A 20,855-nucleotide genomic window follows, 5' to 3' on the forward strand; every position below is an offset into this window, starting at 1 on the left:
AAATGCTTTGACAGAAGTACAAATGAACAGAAAATTGAAATAAGACAAAGGCATCATGACAGAAAACTCATGAAGTCACCGGTATTGTTTTGAGTAATTAATTATACAGCTGATAACAGCAACTGTTAAGGTCCTGCTTATCCCAGGTATAATGCTTCTGCTCATCTGTTTTCTGGTTTTCTCAGTTTTGCCAGACTGTCCACTTATATAAACAAAATTAATATTTGCCTTCTAACTTCATTTGACAGCAATTTTTTAATACCTTTCCCCATGTGATTAGCTCCCCACAAAGTAATATAAATCATTAGGAAGGAAGGAAAACTAGCTCTGAGGCCTTTGTCTTCGTTTTGCTCATCAGTGGTGCACACTGATTGCTGGAGATCTCTTAGCTCATTTAAAATTATGCTGAAGATTTAATTAGTGCAAGAACATATTGAAAAATGCCAGATAAAATATTGGTTCCTCATCTAGAGATCACAGTTTGTTTTTTTACTGTTATCTTTATAAACTGCAAAGACAGAAGACACCAGATTGAGCAATGCAGTCAAGATGAGTTTGCCTCCACCCACCCCTTACAAACGCTGCTTGATTTTAAAAAAGGATTCAGACGCATGATTGTTCTACCACAGCTTAACATGTTACCACACATCAAGGGAATTGCGGTAATTGACCATATGGATGCGGCTGCCGTGATTTAAAATGAAGTAGTTTAAATCTCTCCTGGTAAGGTTTAGCACATTTTGCCTCACAGTTGGAAAGTCAATTACCATAACTCAGCTGACGTGCTCGCTTGCTTCTCTGAATCTTGACAAAGTTATACAGTAAAAACTCAAATGCACTGTATGAGCTTCTGACCAGTACAGAAGAACATCCTACGCAGTCACACAGTTGTGTAACATAATCACTCAGCTGCCCAAACCCAAGTTTGATTTCACAAGTATTGAGTGCTTTATTACAGCAACCTGAAGCATTCAAACAAATTGAACATCACCTTTATAATACAGTGTATCATATGCATAAAAGTACCAGTATGATTTGCAGTTGCAAGTTTTGTGTTCTTCAACCTACGGCAAAAATTTCCTGACCAAAATAAAAAGAATGCAGTGTGTAATTTTTCAGGATCTGGCATCTGCTATTTTTTATACAGGCTGGTTTATTAACAATGTGCAAATAAACCTCTACTGAAGAGCTAATTGATTAATTCGTTTTCAGCTAACTTTGAACTGGGGCACAAAGTACCTTCTGTGCTGTAAACATCATGAATTCTTCACAAATTGGAAGCTGCAAAGGCCTAAGGAACTGGGTACAAACTCTTCTCATATGCAACCATGGCTGAGCTCAAGTCTTTCAAACCAAATTTGGAGTAGTCTGTGTTTGGCATATGTCCCTGTGCTGCTACAGAGCACAGGTTTAGAAGGTTGTTGTATATAGAAGCATACTTTTAGCTTTGAAACACGATGGCCTAATGAAAGCATGCAGCAGTATTTTCATCTGTAATACGGTAGAATTCATTCTTAGTTTATTACCAGTGTTGACACAGCCAGGTGAGCACTGTACAAGCAAAAGGGATTGTAAAAAATTACCTCTGATTAAACTCTCTGTAACACTCATACGGTATCTCATTTAGTCACCTTAGGTTACCATTTCAAACACCAATTCTTTGTAGACCTAAGTTACCCTGAAAAAAAGCAGCAATTACAAATACCCTTCTTGTTTTTTTATACATTGCGAAATTTATCATTGCATTTACCTGTCTTCTTTTTCAGCAGCTTACAATCTAGAAGCACAGGGAGCCTTTGTTTTCCAGCTAGCTGTGGCCAGGTTAAGTCAGCTCTGGCTCTTCAGTTTTTCTGGTTAAGTGTAACAATTCACACCATTACTAAGAGTCCTATACTTTTTTTTTTTTTTTAAAAAAAGAGGTGTGTTTTTTTTGTTTTTGTTTTTTTTTTTTTTTTAGAGCCACTAAGCAGTAACTATAACCACAGGACTAAACACCAGTAGTTATTTGCTTTCCTGTATACATTCTTCCCAAAATTAATCCTTTTACATTTTCAGGTTTCATTTTCTGCTTTGCTCACTGCAATGGGATAAAAAAGAATTTCACCCTTAATTTATTTTAGTGTAGCACAAGCAGAAACATCTTAACACATTACTCCCACCCCTTGCAATATGAAGATTGTTGACTGGCAAAGGCAGGGTAGATGGACTGAAAGGTTCCTCATGTTTCCTTCTCCTACAGCTGTTGGCTTGAGAGCCTGTTTTCAACCCAATGCAGCCCCTTTCTGATTTTCAGGTGTATCGTGGCATTTCACACTGCTCACAGCGATTTAGTGCTGGGTGATTTAGAAAGGTGCAGCTATCACAATTCCATGGAGCTCCTTCAAAGTCTTCATCTCTTGGCTGAGTCCGTGGTGTCTGTTTGGAGCTGTGTTGATGCTCTAAGAAAACAAAACAAAACAAAACAAAACACTTTTCCTTATTTCAGAAGAGGAGGATGATAGGCAGTATAATATTATTGGTCTGTCACCTCATTAAACGTTCTGTCTTAAAATGGACATGGAAACTTTTCCATTTAGGTAACATTAGATGTCTTTTGCTGAAGGACTTCTAATTCATTTTGTGAAATCTGAATATTCAAAGTATTTCACTTCTGTAATAAGTCGCTTAACCATACCATATTAAAAACAAAAAGAGCAGTCACCACTGTTAGGCCACTGACACTGCTAAAGGTTTAATGGCTCAAAATGTACTAAAAATTTTGCTACTGGCACTGCAGCATCATCCTGTTAAGGAATGACTTCATAGGTTTACGTACAGTAGTCTATTACCAAATTTAAATTCCAATAAACTCTACCTAAAGTGAAAGCCTATTTCTAACTTATATCATCTGTCAGACCATTTGAAGGAACTATTTTCTGCATCTTTTTCTAGCATTTAAGCAGGCTGAAGAAGATACAATATAAAAATAAAATGACAGGCTTGTTTCAAAACAAGATTTTTTTTTTTTTCCTCATGTTTTGCAGTAGGGATGTGTGTATGTGAACCAGCACTTAAGTCTGTTCTCATTCATAAAACCAGTATGTATGCAAATCATACCTTAGGTATTAACCCATGGAAAGACTCAGTTTTCCAATGTCTCCTACCACCACTTCAAGACTTCAGGTTATCTACTAAAAGTAACAAATACTCCTAGGATGTGGAACCACACTTTACAAAATGTTAATATTCAAAACAACATTAGCACACATACCTAGAAGATACCAATCTCCTAAACAAACATCTGTAGAACAGCTTAATCAAAAGAGAATTTATGTTGTAAAAAAGGATTGCGATTTGTAATTGATAGTGCACATGTTGCTGTCATCTGCTAAGAAATCTAGCAGATGGCTGATGACAAAGTTAGTGCAAATAGTGCTTAGGTTTGTCTTCACAGATGTACTTAAAGAAAATAAAACTAACCTCCTCGTTTAGATATAAACCCTCTCTGCTTCACAAGTTGCATAGTCACATTAACAGTGCTTGGCCTTGATAAATTCCTTCTAAGCAAGCACGTAGTGGGCACTAGACTGCATTCACATTGACTGGCCAGATGGCAGCACAGAGCAGACCCTTGTCTGCCCATACCTGTCTGTCTGCCTACACCTTCAACAGCTGAATATTAAGGAAACTGAATTTTTTAAGAAAAAAACCCCATTATTTCTATGACTCCATGTTAAAAGCCAACCTGAGAATACTGTACACCAGCCTTACAACTCTGTCTCTCTAGTAAGTTGACAGATAAAACTGGGAAGACAGTCATAGAAGTTGTACAAATTCTTGTAAGACATGATCCTTCCAAATGCCAAATAAAATCACTTATTTCATGCAAGTTTTACACATTATTTTGCTTTGAAATAATAAATGAAATAGGTTAGTGTAATTCAGAAAAATCTCTTAAAGCATCATGAAGTAGCAGTGCCTTAAATCAACCACATGACGACTGCAATTTAACACGAATCCAGGCAGCTGCCTTTGTGCCACTGCTCACCTGCTACTACCGCCTTTCTCGGACACTATCACCTATGCAGGCAACACGGCTCAGTATTGGGCTTTTTAGAACCACGAGCAGTAGTTCTCAGCCTTCTCTTTCTTTTACATTTCCACACAATAAGCATCTTATTATATCAAAGGGGAAAATAGTTACTTCAAAAGACAGGGAAATATTTCCTTATATGAATTCAAAATTCAACTGCAAAAACCTTTGTGAAGTGCTTATCAGCAACTAGAACTTATTTACAAAATTTGGATTTTCAAGCAGATAGTATAATTACTGATTCAGAAGAGTGACTTCTTTTCCACTATTTCAGTACTTGTTTTTTACAGTAAGAGAAGACACAATATTATAAATCTTATCACACACATAATATTTTCAGAGAAAAGGCCGCTGTTTTCTCTGTATCAGAGCACAGGATCCTAGACTGGCCATTTCAGCAGAAAGAGATAAAGTGTTTAAAAACTTTCACTAACATTTGAAATCATTCTTTTAACAGATTTCAGGAAGAAAAAAAAAAAAATGTTCAAAAAATACCTAAGACAAGAGGTTGGATTCTGCTCCAAAATCACTGCTAAAGGTAGTGGAGTTCAGAGAGCTACCAAGCTGCATGGCACTAGGAGCCTAGGAATGGCGAGCTGCGTCACTCTGGGATGCACCGACTGCATCTCTATTGGGTAAAAAGTGGGACTAAATACATAGCTCCTGTGCTTACATAAAACTTAAGTGTCCTCAGCTGGATATGACTCCCAGATACTAAACAATTAGCACAGAAAATTTCAGAAACCAGTAATGAACTTGTACAAGTGGGACACCCTTATCTCTTCAGACCAATGTGAGGAAATGTATCCTCTTGCTCCTTAAAATATCAGAAGCCCTTGCTGTGCTAAAATTTCAGAGCTACTGTGAAATTCATACTCTGCACAAAAAAATAGGTAAAGTGTGACAAGTCAAGTTAAAATATAATTAAAAATATAAATGCAAATTTTGAAAAGCTGCTGTGACCAACTGAACTTGCATAAAAGATCCCACTACACTATAAAATCCTAACATGTATTAGAAGACAGCTAAATAAATCTGACAGAGCTTTTAATCTAGAAATATTTTTAAAAACCCATAATGTATACAACATTTGTGTACTTTCAACTCTTTTTCTAACAGTCAATAAGAGTATTTACAAGCAACACATTAACAGAACATTCCTTTGCAAGAACATGCCTGAGGAAAACGAGTTGTAGCCAGGATTATTGCACTTCCATAAAAACGTTCTGTTTCGGTTTATATAGAGAGAAAAGTTATAACAATTAGAATTCCTTCCTGTCATCACAGGAGTTTTTAAAAAATGAAGAGGAAAAAAATAAGCTTTCTCAATGCAGATGAGGCAACTGCATTGACCTACCTTTTTTATATGGCTTTGGTGGCACAACAGGACCAGGCTCTATGTTATCATAGAAGTTACACGTGGCTTTCGGATCAAAGTTCCCTGTCAGAAGAGAAAAGTAAGAAAGTGTAACTCCAAGGTTACTCACACACCTACACCAGTGACAGGGACATCCAGAGGCTTCAGATTTCATACATCTTCTTATTATGAGATTATTATATATTAGCTTTTTCTTCAGTAGTGTTTTGTCATGTATGTTCAGTTTTGTGTTGATTCTAGTGATTTTTAGCAGGTTAATCCTGTATTGAAGAATCAACTCCAACTCAATGTTCTGTATTGTTTTAAAAATATGTGAAAATGTCAATCTTTCTGTACGACACATTCTTGGTAAAAAAGGAACACTATGTATATTCTAACCTATAGCAATGTATTTATGTCAAGTTTCTTCCACAGAAAGAGGATTCTCAGACTTAAGTAGATTTCTGTTTGCCAGGTTCTTGGTTACAACCTGTAGTTCTGTTCTGTATTACTCGCTCAGAGCCTTTGTCAGCAAAAAGTTAAAAATTTAAGTAAAGAACACTCACTAAGGAGTATTTTTTTTTTCAATTTGCTCTTAAAGTCAGTTTTACGTCACCACTTTCTTGGAAATGTAATTTACCTTGACCAACAGAAATATTAGCAAGTCACATTTATCAGGTTGCAATGGAAAAAGACACCTTTTAGAGGTAAGTTGATATTGATAATCAAAACTGAACTTTAAAATTAGAGTCCAAGAATCCGCACTTCAGTACATACTACATTAGAATCGCAGACTCATTTAGGATGGAAAAGACCTTTAAGATCATCAAGTCCAACCACTGTCACATCCACCACTAAATCATGTCCCTAAGCACCTCATCTACACATCTTTTAAATATCTCCAGGGACAATGACTCAACCACCTCCCTGGGCAGCCTGTTCCAATGCTTGATAACTTTTTTGGTGAACAAGTTTTTCTTAATATCCAACCTAAACCTCTTCTGGTGCAACTTGAGGCCATTTCCTCTTGTCACTTCAGAAAAGAGACCAACACCCACCTCTCTACACCCTCCTTTCAGGTAGCAATAAAGTCTCTCCTCAGCCTCCGCCAGGCTAACCAACCCCAGTTCCCTCAGCCGCTCCTCATAAGACTTGTTCTCCAGCCCCTTCACCAGCTTCGTTGCCCTTCTCTGGACACAATCCAGCACCTCCATGTCTTTCTTGTAGTGAGGGGCCCAAAACTGAACACAGTGCTTGAGGTGTGGCCTCACCAGTGCCAAGTACAGGGTCATGATCACTTCCCTGGTCCTGCTGGCCGCACTATTTTTGCTACAGGCCAGGATGCCATTGGCCTTCTTGGCCACCTGTGCACACTGCTGGCTCCTGTTCAGCTGTCGACCAACACCCCCAGGTCCTTTTCTGCCAGGCAGCTTTCCAGCCACTCCTCCCCAAGCCTGTAGCCTTGCATGGGGTTGTTGTGACCCAAGTGTGGGACCCAGCACTTCACCTTGTTAAATCTCACACAACTGGCCTGGGCTCATCGATGCAGCCTGTCCAGATCCCTCTGTAGAGCCTTCCTACCCTCAAGCAGATCAACACTCTCACCCAACTTGGTCTCACCCATATTTAAACTATGTTTTAAAAAAACTATCAATTCTATACCTCTAGATTGAAGGAGATCAACTTCTTTCAGTGTACAGTCAACATTTATCTGGAGCTGTCTGTTGAGGCTTCTCAATCTGGTCATTTCCTCTGGCTAGAAAGAAACAATCCAAAATAGTAATTGTGGGAAAGTCAGTATCTTATCTGACACAGAAATAACATTACTATATCTTTGTTAACAGCTTTATTAGAAACTGAGCATAAATAAGGCACTAAAAAACCAGTCAAGATTCCACTGTCTGTCCCGTTCCCTGTACCCATTTTATTATTGTACTGGCATTTGAGGAGGAAAACAAACCAAATCAACAAAAATGAACAAGTTACTTAATATTAAAATTCATTAGTAAGAAGACCTAATTAAGTGCAAGTTTATAAAACCACACACCTTGTCAAATTCTGGATATAATGATGACTTGCTACATGAGCTTACATTAAGATGATCAGGAAACAGAACACGAGCTGCAGTTCACATTATTACTCAATTATAACCGAATAAGGTCAGAAGTTTATTTATTTGCATCAGAAATTTATTTATTTGCATCACCCCATGGAGTTTCAACATGCCAAACCTTCTAGCCCAGTATATTTAAATAATTCAATGCTGCAAGACAGTAATTATTCTTAACAGAATAATCAGTTGTTTAAGTCCATATATTTGCATATCATTAAGAAACCCCAAGCTACTGGAATACAAAGTGTTTTAATGCTCAGAGCAGCGCCTATTAACATCTATGTAGGAATAACTATCCTATCACAGGATACATTCCAGCATCACAGACAGAGTCACAACATCACAGAATGTTTGAGGCTACAGCTGTGTGTGCACTGTTTATGTCAACACACTGAGTACCTCTGAACTGATCTGGCTAACAACTGCACAAAGTGCAAGTTATTTTTCAGTCAGATGAATTATCTTATCAGAGCCACACAGATTTTGGGCTAGACCCACTTGCATGCGGAAGTCACATATATAGGAAGAATCAACAAGGAAGAGGAGAGAGAGGTGCCAACTATTTCAGCCAACATTGTCACTGAGAAGTTACTTGGCACATCCTGCTGCACATACCAGATGGGAAACAGATTGTCTAGGACAGGGGTCCTCAAACTACGGCCCGCGGGTCGGATGCGGCCCCCCAGGGTCCTCAATCCGGCTGGCCGGTATTTACAGAACTCCCCAACCCCCCCCAGTGGGACTGGGCTGGAACCAGCGCCTCGTCCTTGACCTGCCCCCTGCGGCGGGCGAGAGGCCGAAGGAAACATCTGAAATCTCCAGTCAGACCCAGACTAACTGATGAACACTGGCATCACTTGCTGCAACCAGCAGTGACAAATATGGAACCTAACATTGACCATCTCATTAGCCAAAAGCAGGCCCACAGTTCACATTGAATATTATTTGTTTTTGTTGATTACAATTGTTCTTCATTTTAAATATTGCATTTTTTCCTGTTTTTTGTGCACTGCTACAAATAAAATATGTGCAGTGTGCATAGGAATTCATTCATTTTTTTTCTAAACTATAGTCCAGCCCCCGACAGTGTCTGAGGGACAGTGAACCGGCCCCCTGTTTAAAAAGTTTGAGGACCCCTGGTCTAGGAGATGCAACTACTCACACAACAAAACACATCAATATAACAAAATACCTTTTAAAAAAAATCTGAAACCTTACTGGATGATAACAAGCTGTATATGGCTCAGGTTCTTTACATAGACTTGGGACATATACTTTTATGGGTTGTTGGGAAAGTAACGATCTACTCGGTTCTGTGATCCAGAAAAGCACGTTTGCAAGTTTCAGAAATTCTGTTCTGAACACTAAGAAAGCTGGACACATAACTGTTTCTTAAATTATACGGACTGGCTTACAACAAGCCAAGAACTAAAAAAATCACCTCCAATTCTGAAGATTTTATACCCCAAAATATTTTTAATATACTATAGTTCATGAAAACATAAAAAATTAATTTGTATCTTGAATCAAAATACTAACAAATTGCTTACTGTTGGAATTGCAGTTGTGCAGCTAACTCTTCGAAGCCGTCTCTGCATTAGATCATGCTCCATACCATTGACTTCAGCTTTCAGGCGTTCGAGCTCTTCTTTCTCAAGCTTCAGTTCCTTTGCTAACCTCTCCATCCTTGCTCGCTGATGTAACAGCAAGGCTAATGTTTTACATGGAAGAAATAGTTACTAACACACAAAAACCTGGAAAATTGAGTTCATAACTTATACATAAGATTCATGAGTGACCTTTCTGGGGGAAAAAAAAAAGTGATCATAAACATGCAGCCAACTATCAGTGTGAAGATGCTTTCATGCCAAATGAACTACAGTTTTTAACAAAGTTCTTCCAGAATAAAAACACATTTTAGACAGTAACTTGAAGTTGTTATTACCATTTTGGTCAAAGCTTCTTTTTTTGCATTTGGTCTTTCTTGTCTCAAAAATACAAAGGCACCTGTACAAGGAGACAGCTTCTCAGGATGAAACAGCAACCTAGTTATATTAATGCTGCACTGACAAAAAACATAAATACCAGAAGTAAGATCAGAAGGTAACATACACTTCAGATCTGCTGCTCAGCAGCAGCTGACACACTAGCCTTAAGACATTAGCTGAACATCAGTCCTGAATTTTTTTTTTCACTGCTATTAGAGATTATTCTATAATAACTTTGCTTTTCAGAGGGTGCTGTAATTCTCAGTACTGTGAGTTCCCCAGCGCTCAAAGGCAGAACTACAGAACTTCAATAAAACAGCCTAGAGAATCCAGAAAATAAAAAGCTGGGGTAGCTCAGGTGCTTCAGTCTTTAATTACACAATAGAGCTGATCTGCTGTCCTCTAACCTCTCTCTGCTGTTAATCACTTGCTCATATTTTTGTCATGGCACTGAAATTTATGACTCTCAGTCACAAGCTGATGTTGGGCTCGCAGAGCAGTCAACGAAAGAACTCTGACTAGACAGAAAATAATACTCAGTTTCTGCAGCAGGAAGAACATTTCTCAGTATTCCAGCATGATGCAAAACTGGACAAGTTAATTAGTGTGATGCTTAGCACATTCTGATTTGGCTGTTTTACCAAAGCAAAACCACATCATATCTCAAGAATATTTGTGTAGTAGCTAAAAAAAGAAAAAAAAGAAAAAAAAAAGAAAAATAAGCTACACTGTGACACAGCTTACTGGGGGAGGAAAAAACCCCAAAACATCAACAAATCAAACCAGTCAGGAGCATAAATATGACAATGTTTTTATGAGATGTCAGTATTCTGTGCAAAAAAGTAGCACTATACTTTGGATTTTGTACAGATCCACCAATTCACAGCCAAAGAATAAACACTGAAAATCCTACCCAGTAACATCAGACGTTTTTACAATATAGGCACCAGTATTACTGAACTTTTTGAGAAGCCTAAGTCCTGCAAGCAGAGTATAACAGCTCACATTTTTTTTTAAAGTACTGTATGATTTCACATTATTACCATCAAACCTTGTCTTTGTGTGACTCCTCCAATTTAACATCTGATATGACTACATTATGTAGCTTCACATCATACTCTAGTACAACTCATCAAACACGACTCACGCTACAAAGAAACAGTGGAGATCCAGACACCAGAATGGATTTTCGGTTAAAACTTTTAACAACGGTTCATATTCAAAAGAAAACTAAACAAAATTGTTCTATATTAAGCTGTTCAATATACTCTTCTTAAGAACTCCTTTGTGGTAGTAAAGAATATAGCGTTTATTCTTCTACAATCTATTTTTATGCAGAGTTCAGAGTGCAGCAACACCAAAGGCTCTAATGAAGTCACAGCTGTGGCAGGTACTGCCACAAGAGCAGATGCCCCAAGAAGCACATACTCACTAGTTTTACTGGTTTTGTTTTCCAAATACACAAATCTAGTCAAAGATACAAAGGCAAAACCAGAACTCTACATTTCAGAGTATGTTTTTTCTTAAGTTATGTGAACCTACTTATAGTTTTCTCACATAACTGGTAATCTTTAATGAAGCTGTAACAGGAACACTACCAAACAAAGCACATGGCCTAGGAGATACAGACCTACTAGTGTTCGTTCTCTCTAAATAACATTTCTAACTGGGCCTACCAGGTACAGAATAGCTCTTTGTTGATGAGTTAGAATAGCTCAAAAGACACAAAGCCAAATAAGAAATCAAGAACTGCAGGGCAGTATCATAACCATTGTTTCAGCTCTCTAAAGTGAAAGGAAGGTCAGAAGGAGCAATGGAGGAACAGACTCTCTTTTCCAAACCCAAATCCAGAAACAAAGCTCATTCTTTCAATAATTGCTGATGATTATCATTCTGTCATTACCTCAAATGATTGGTTTGAATGCTTGCTGACCAATTCATTTGCAAAATTTTAAATGTTTCAAATCTATAAAGCAGATTACTCTGAGAAAAGCAGTTTTCAGCTAAAGGTTAGATTTAAACTTTTTTTTAAAACTAAATTACATAATTCTTCATTTACATGTGGCATTAAGACTAACCACATTCTATCCCTATGCAGCAGAAAATACAGCCTAAGATTTGTCTGTCTTCCTCCTCTGAAAACTCTAAGTAAAAGAAGTGAACTTTTGCTAAAGTTCTTCAAAATAATTATTTTAATACCTTTCAAAACAAAAATATTATTTGTATTGAAACCCATAGCAATTTTAGCTGCAATCCTACCTCTCTCTCCTCTTTCACTTAAAACTCTTCAACCTAAACCAACTAAATTGGATTCAAAATCCCTGTAGAAGTCAGTGCTTCAGGTTTTATAAAGCACCTGAGTACAAAAAAAACCAAACCCCAAAATAACAAAATCCACATGTCAATTTATGATACATTTCTTCAACACAGAATTTGCAAACCAGACACACAGCATATGAACAAACCACTTACTCTTGTTAGTTGCAGTGTTTTCTTTTAAGAAATTCCCCTAACATCAAAAGCATAGCAACTTTAAGAACCTCAGAAATTCTTTATGTGTTAGACTGTAATTTGGCAAATCTTTTTAAAAAATGAGAACAAACTCTCTCATTAGATGACTTTTGGTGCAATCTCTGTTCTTTTCTGTCTAGGTTCAACGTTTCTCAGTAAGCAGCAAAATCAAGCTGAAAATGCATTTCACAATAGTACAGTTTGCAGGGTGACACATTTACCTTGAGTGTAAGCATAGTCGTCTGATCCAGAACTAGAACTCCTCTGATACTTATGGCTTCCTTTTTCTCCTCCGGATCCTGGGATTACAGAAATAGGCTGAATAGGTTCTGGTGCTGCAGAACGCTCTTCTTGGTCCACTAAATTTAAAAGATTCTCAGTCGGTGCTCGACCTACTGTGATTTTAAAAATTGTTGGGTTTGGCTGAGATACCATTACCCGAGGAGACTGTGTTGGTGCACCTGTGGGTCCAGTTGGTTGAGTGTAGGTAATATACACTGGATTAACACTAAATGGAGGTTTGGGTTGACCCGACATACCTCTTGATGGAGAGCTTGAAGGAGGAGTAGTGGCTGGATACAGTGAGTGCTGGTTTCGTTGAGATGGTTGATTACTTATTGGTGAAGGACTTCTGTTCATTGCAGTTCCAGGTCTTTGCGGTGGCTCAACTGTAATTTCTATTTTATTCATGGAGCCTTTGGATAAACTAGGTCCAGCAAAAGGAGGAAGATATGATACAGAGTGACCGCCTTGTTTTTGAAAAGTCTGGGATGCTTGCTGATATGGATGGGGTGGGACAGTTGAAGGACTAGGAGGCATGAAAACATGTGAACTCTGATGACCCAACTGAGGAGGCTGAACTTGGTGTTGAGGAGAGCCAAAGGGAGAGGGACACTGGGATGCCGGCGGTGACCGAAAAGCTGACTGAGGGATCTGGGGTTGTTTAGGAGAATACTGAGAAGGTTGGTAGTTCTGTTGATGTGGATACACAGGTAGAGGACGGGGAGAATAATGTGGAACTGGGCCCTGTGGCGAGGAATGCCACTGTGTATTCTGAGGGGTCTGTCGTCCTGAAGAACTCTGAGATGTTTGTCTTATGTAAATAGAGCCAGGAGTCCCATAAAGATTGCTTGGAATCTGTGGAAGAATTTGTAGAGCTCTGGGTACACTCTGTCCAGAGGGGAGGTTTTGTGATACTGTAACAGTAATGGGATTTGTACTGTACCGAGGTATGTGCATATACGTGGGAGGAGGGCCTTGCATAGCAGACGTGTTCATTCCTGGTTGTATGGAAGATGGCTGTGGAGGTGGCTGTGGAGGAGGAGTAGCTGCATTTCTATTCTGGTCATTCATGAAAAATGGATTGTAACTAGGAGAAGCCGCCACAACGGCGGGAGCAGAATGTGGTTCTTGAACTAAGCATATCAGCTGTTTACCTGCTGTGCGCTGTGGATCAATATGTCCATCGCTTGAACTGTGTACCAGTGTACGACCACCATTAAGTTGAGCTCCATCCCCTGCCTGATAGCTGGTATGAGGATGAATACCCAGATTAATGTGCAAAAGGCTATTTCTATTCATTCTGGTGTCATCAGGGCTATGGTACTCCATGTATAAGTATTTGTTGCTCTCCTGTGCGAGGGCTCGACAACAGGCATCTAGGTTGTTGTTGTTCTAGGAGTAAGAATGGACACCTATTATTGTCAAACAGCAAAAGGAAAATACCACTGCTCAGCATTCAACTGAAGCTGCAGTCAAGCCTAGCTTGAACACAACTAGGGATAATGTTTCACAGACAGGAATTCCGAAATAAAGGTAATATCTACTAGGTCATGTCATGCAAGTAGTACAGAGCTCACACTGTATCTCGTAAAATGCTGTGGTAACACGAGCTACAGAATGACACGCTAAAAAAACAAGTCCAGTTTTGGGGAGAGCAATGGTTGGAGCTCTCGGCATCTTCTGCAAGGACCAGGTATGTACAAATAATGCTACTTCTAATAACAACACAAATCAAATTAAACGAGATAAAAATTGCAAACTCTGGAAGGCTGAAGCAAAAATGCAGGTGACATTTTAATGTTTACCCAGGAGTTTACTGTTTTTACTGTTATTTGACTGTTTACCCGAATATTCTCTTTACCTGAAAGTTTAAAAGCCCTACATTTTAAACCAGTTTCTTTTGGTGAAATGGAATTTAGTGCCTTAAAAACAAATTCATAATGTGTATTGCTTGAAAAAGTATTGGCAATTCCATAAAGCATCTTACAATTCTGACATAATTTCAACTCAATTTCAATTCATATATTAGTGAGGAAACTAAGTAAACCCTGACTTGTTCTGTGGTACCAACAGCTGAAACTATACAGAAAATAAATTATGAATCAAATCAAAAGTATAATGGAGAATTCCCTTTCCCTTCTTCCCCTATCTACACATTTTAGCTTAATCTAGTCTCGTTAAAGGAACGGTACTAATGATAGCTTTTCCAAAAGAGTAAAATCACTAGAAAGCATTCCAGATTGTGGATTTATTTTCTTCCTTCCCAGTTTCTCATACAACAGCCTGTATCAGCTGTGGTTCAGTTTTTAATTTAAACAGTAGTTAAAGAAAAAAAAAAAAATCACTTTAAGTCAAGTTCAATTACATCTGTCCCTCAGCACCCTAACTTTTTGTTAGATGTGATCCCAGACTGGTACCTTCTATGACGTACAGCACCTCCTACCAGAACAAGCGTGTACACATTTATAAATACATGCATACATCCCTGCCTTCCTTAGTGTGCTGAGATTACCATTCTAAGGAATATACATAAATAATGTTTAAACTTCTATTTTAAATACTATCACTATATAAGGTCTGTATACATATTAATACTCATGTGGCCTTGCGATACAATTTTCAACAGCCTATCCAGCTGGTTGAAAAGTCACAGTTACACTCCTTTTCTAAAGGACTGACACCTAGTCAGTCTTAATACTGAAGCAAAGATGATTTCCCCCAAAACTTCATGAGATTTCACCATCAGATGAACACACATATCAGCATCTTCTCAGATGAAGACTTACTATTGAACATGACAGAAGAGTCCAGCACTTAATTACATATGGCTCTCACTCTGTGGATACTTCTCCCTGACTACTTCCCCTTGAGGCTTTGAGCAACCTGGTCTAGTGGAAGTCGTCCCTGCTCATGGCAGTGGGGTTGGAACCAGATGATCTTTAAGGTCCCTTCCAACCCAAACCATTCTATGCTTCTATGCTTCGTGCCAAGCTCCCCTTCTAGACCTCAATGGTCAATGCGAAGAACCAGACATATCACAGAGAAAATTAAAACCAGAACATGTGGGAACCAGACTTTGTAATAATAACCAGCACTAGAGTGCCAGGACAGCAGTCTCAAAAAAGTTAACTGCTGCCATCAGCCACCTGCCCTCTAAACAGGACTTCATAGAGAGTCCTCAGCTTCCTTAGGGCACTTATCCGGGCAGATGGAGATAGAGAGAATGTAGACAGGACAAGCCCTAATCTGATTTTCTCATGGTTGTCATTTGAAAGGACTCTCAATTTTTTTTAATAGAATCAAAACTCATAGTGGTTTAAATCTAGAGCATGTATTGCAACAGGTTAATGGAAACCACCTCATGTATCTTAAAAACAAATATAAAGTGGGTTTGGAAGAAAATTCTATACAGATATTTGCAGTGTAATGTTAACTACCTATCCAGAACACCATATTATAGATAAAGAACACTATATGCTTCTGCAGCATTAGGGGTTCTTTAATTTTATCAGTTTAAAGATATCTATGACTTAAACATAGTTCATCAAAAGGATCATGTACTTAACAGTAAAGAAAAAACTGTCAGGATAAGTAAAGCTTTACACTGCAGGGCTTCCCCTGCTTTACATTTGTCTGGAAACAATTCATTTGCATTTATATGATTTAAAAGACACACAACGCAAAAATTACAGCCACAGTTAGAAGTAAAATCTACTCTCCTGCCAGGGACAGGTAGGATGCAAATACAGCTTTGCTACTTTCACATGCAGCAGTTTATCACATTAGGTTCCACCTCAGCCACAGCCACACAAGGCCAAACCAGACAGTGTATGTTTCTATTCCACTCCTGAATTTTCCCATTAATGGAAGGTATTGCCAGATGACCACAGCTTTGAAAAACGATTATGTGTAGTCACTTATTATCACTTCCAATTTGCGACTTTAGATAAAGGTGGAAAGAAGAAATTGAAAGGGGGGGGAAAAACAAAACCAAAAAAAAACCCCTGCTACCTGACTTGGAAACAGAGAAGTAAAAATAAACCTTTGGACAGCTGTGGCAAAAAGATGCCATGAAGACAGAAAACCTTTAGATTCCTAGCTAAAGCCAGTTCCTTATCTTGGAAGAACGAGTCACTGTTTGCTAAAATTTCCTCCAGTAAGTTATTCATGTGGTCATCATCAATAATAATTCCATCAGCCACTTTCCTTCTTCCCTATATGTATGCAGTCACAGGTTGCATAAACAAGGAAGAATAGTCAGCAAAATCTGCCACAAACATAAGTGAAGGATGATAAATCTTTGTAGATAAAAGACATGACAAAAATGCAAGTAGCGGAGTCTTCCACTCTTTCAAAATAAAACCGAAAGAATGAAAATCTATGTTCCATGTATATTTTGGAAAAGAATAAAATAAAAATAAAATACACAGACTCTTAAAAACTCTTCACCATACCTGAAGCATGCACTGAGATACCACCCCTTCAGGTATCTCAGGGAAACGTTGTCGGAGATCATGGAGTACCTGCACATCGAGTTGTTGACTGCCCTGCGCCATGCCAGATTGATGATGTTCCAGATTACCAAAAAACGGAAGTCAACAGGCCTTCCAATGATTATGGTCTTCTGAGGCTTCTGGCATTTTCTGCAGGAGAGAAAATACAAGCAATCATCTTTTAAGCCACCACAGCAACTTGTCCTGCTTCTCCAGCTGCATGTGTAAAAGAATTACTGCATTACATTTTAGATCTAGATATCTAAAGACAATGGCTTAAACACAAGCGTGAGAATCATCATGTCTCAAATTATAATACTGAAACACTTAACGTAGCACAGGTATGTCTACATGACACTTCACTGGAATGTGCTAGTTCAGGTCTTTACAGTCCTACTGTGGCACCACGTAGGCATAACGTGAATTAATCTGACCTGCATAAAACGGAATCGTTATGTATTTACTCCCAGTGAAATTCTGAACAGTTTGTAGAAAAGTCTGAAGTTATCGTAAAACATGTGTGTCTGTTATTTACAACATACTAGAAATAACAGGTTGGAAAACTAAGTAGCACAATTATTCAAAAATACTCCTTAAGGGCTTAAGTTCTTTCCTCTTCACATCACTACAGATTCAAAAAGCTGAAAGAAATTTTTGTGAAACACAACAAGAGTTAAACAGAATTTTAAAAGTCCTTTTTAGGATTATGATAAACATCTATTTAAGGTTATTGCAAAGCACCTATGATATTCATACCAATATGATTAGTGACAAAAAAACCCCTCTATCCTTTTGAGGATTCTTGTATCCAACAGCAAAAAGATCCTATCTGAACTTCAATACCCAAAGACTACTAGAAGGCAAATACAGTCTGAGTCAACAAGTGCTTTTCTCACTTATGGCTCATGATGCCTTTCTTGTAGATGGGTGTCACACTGGCAAGCCTCCAGTCATCTGAGACCTCCCCTGTTAACCAGGACTGCTGATAAATGATGGAGAGTGGCTTGGCAAGTTCCTCTGCCAGCTCCCTCAGTCCTCTCAGATGGATGCCATCTGGCCCCATAGACTTGTGAGTGTCCAGGTGGTGTAGCAGGTCATTAACTGCTTCCTCTTGGATTACTGGGGGTTTATTCTGCTCTCCGTCCCCATCTTCCAGCTCAGGGGGCTGAGTACCCTGGGGATAACTGACTTCAAAAGCCTTTCCAACATTACTAATCAGTTGAATTCTTAACTGCAGAGAATGTAGTGCTGTGTTCAAAAATGAACACAGAACTTTCAGAAACAAAAGTTAGATACCAGCAGAGTTGGTGTTCAAGTAATATATTAGTTACTCGAAATCCCAAGTTTAAATCATGCTTCTCTCAACCTCAGTGCAATTGTAGGTGGCACATAGTATAGGTATTTCCAGTCAGCTTTTCACTTGTTAGCTCAACTTCTCATAGCTGCCTGGAGCAATACAACAGATCAGCAAATATCTGCATACATTTATGCAATAATAAACTCCATCAGTTTCCTGTGTCTTTCCTCTTACTAGTTTTCATAGGCAAGACCATCTATATTCAAAGAAACATAAAATGTCATCTTTAAAAAAAAAATAAAAATAATCACCTTTCTTAAAATTTTAACTTCTAAGTAGTACTTCCTTTCTCTGAAAAGGGGCAAAACAATACCACCACCACCACAACAAAAACAAAAGTCCACTCCACTATCTGTCTACTTTGTATGCAGACAGTTCTTAACTGACAGCATTCACTAAGTAACACACACGGTTACCAGAAGTGTTGCTCTCCATCATATCTGATATATTCTGGTATCCAGTATCTGTCACATCACACTCGTTCTAAAGATAAATGAGACAAGTTTAAAGAACAGTGAGATATGTGAATTATCATGCTGTGATTACAAAAAACTTACACTATATAATCACAATGCAGTTCTGTCCACTGCAGTAATTGATGATTAAGGGGGTGGAGCATCTCCCTTATGAGGAAAGGCTGAGGGAGCTGGGGCTCTTTAGCTTGGAAAAGAGGAGACTGAGGGGAGACCTAATTAATGTTTACAACTATGTTAAGGGCAAATGTCATGAGGATGGAGCCAGGCTCTTCTCAGTGATGCCCAACGATAGGACAAGGAGCAATGGGTGCAAGCTGGAACACAGGAGGTTCTGCTTAAACTTGAGAAAACACGACTTGACAGTGAGGGTGACAGAGCACTGGAACAGGCTGCCCAGGGAGGCTGTGGAGTCTCCTTCTCTGGAGACATTCAAGACCCGCCTGGACGCCTTCCTGTGTAATTTCGTTTAGTTTCCTGCTCCGGCGGGGGGATTGGACTAGATGATCTTTCGAGGTCCCTTCCAATCCCTGACATTCTGTGATTCTGTGATGCTGTGATTCTGTAATGCTGTAGGCCTCTTATCTTAAAAGAAAACAAGCTTCCACTGACTACAAGAGCCAGCTGAAACTTCACACCTAAACTCACAGCAGAGGATCTTTTCTAAAACTTGTTTTTTATAAATGACAAACAAACACCATACTCTGAAAGGTAGACCACACCACAAGAATTCTCAAAGAAAAGCTGAGAGCAATCAAGCTCTGCGTGTTTCTAGACACCTCTCCTTTTCCCAGGAAGCAGGGGATGAAGTGCAGTAACAGAGGAGCACCCTACCAGAATAAATTACAGTTAAAACCCCTGTGGAATAACAACGACAGTATCTGAAAATCTGAAATAGAAGATAGTAATTTTAAGAATTTCATTTGCATGAGCAAAATGCAAATTCAAAGGTAACATGGGTGTGCATACTGGAGGCCTATCATCAAGACAATGTTTTTCTACAAGGCTTTTATAATAATCTAAACTAATAATTTATTTGATGTTTTTCTAACACTTCCTGAATACATGTGGTGAGTAGAGGCATAATGCTCAAAGTTATTGGAAGTTGTTGGCCAACAACTAATTTTATCAGAGGTTTCTTCTAAACACAAATGATGGATAACAGAAATTTCCACTCTCATTTTGAAGACCTGAAGACTCTAGCCTTTGCAGTTACGCAGACAGCCTTGAAAAGTCTGCAAGAAACCCAAAATAATTGTCTTGAGAAGCATGAACACACAATCTTTGGCTACACTATTGTAGATATTTGTTAATTTTCAGCCCATACCACAAAATTCACTACTGCCATATCTGGGAGCCCAGTATTTTGTCCTACCTATTCTGCTTGACCTGCCTACAACTGACTGCACATTTTCCACTCTGAGCAGGCACAAACTGGCTGGAATACAACACCCACAGCACCAGGCAGGTGGAGAAGCAAGCTGATCAGAGAGCCAAGAGCTTACAGCACAGACTACACAGCTCCAAGATGCTTGGACAACAGGAGCTCCCACCCAGCCACACGAGACCAGGAAAGCAATCCCCCAAAGCTTTCTTTCACAGCATGCACAGGCTAAGGAACATGCTGAGGTGCACTACACTACCAGCCTTAGAACTACTGAAAGTTTACAGAGCAGAACACATCAAAAAACAACTCAAAGTCACAATGAAAGCAAGCCGCTTCAGCTGTAACTTTCAAAAATGAGTTGAGGATACCCAGACTGTAGCTGGAAAGTATTTAACAAGGATGGAACAGACTAACGCTGCTACACACAGGGGGGTTTAAAAGGCAAATACAAAGGCTACTGTTGCAGAATTGGTCCCACTATGTTAACACACACAGACGACCTGGGAGCCACTAGTGAATCCTGGGGATTATGCAAAGCATGACTCAAGTCCTAAACAAGCACACTAATCACTTTTTCACACCTTTCACATGCCCAAATTATATGTACAGTAAGAGAGTATCTTAAATGTAATCTTCTTTCCTTAAGCCATTTGTATATCCTGCAAGTTAAGAAAACAGTCAACAGTTCCATCAATCAACTGATGCTTCTTTTCTGAAAGAATTAATAAAATAGTAGAATTCTTATAGTCTTGATACTCCCCACAGATATGTTCCAATATATGCACAAGGAAATCCATTTCACTACTGATATATTTGAAGCAC

General features: G+C 38.7%; 1 protein-coding gene across 1 annotated transcript; it reads right to left on the reverse strand.

The window, feature by feature from the left end:
* Positions 1–1,713: 1,713 nt before the first annotated feature.
* On the reverse strand, positions 1,714–16,879 carry TAB3 (TGF-beta activated kinase 1 (MAP3K7) binding protein 3). Its single transcript, XM_010162087.1, has 6 exons — positions 16,778–16,879; positions 12,263–13,715; positions 9,093–9,253; positions 7,092–7,185; positions 5,430–5,513; positions 1,714–2,438 (listed from the first exon to the last, which is right to left on the reverse strand). Exons 1-6 carry the CDS (start codon positions 16,877–16,879, stop codon positions 2,290–2,292), a joined length of 2,043 nt encoding a protein of 680 aa, XP_010160389.1. The 3' UTR covers positions 1,714–2,289.
* Between the last annotated feature and the right edge of the window lie 3,976 nt (positions 16,880–20,855).

This window comes from Antrostomus carolinensis, unplaced genomic scaffold, assembly GCF_000700745.2.
Source record: "Antrostomus carolinensis isolate BGI_N321 unplaced genomic scaffold, ASM70074v2 scaffold2262, whole genome shotgun sequence".
In the NCBI taxonomy this organism is placed as follows: Eukaryota; Metazoa; Chordata; class Aves; order Caprimulgiformes; family Caprimulgidae; genus Antrostomus; species Antrostomus carolinensis.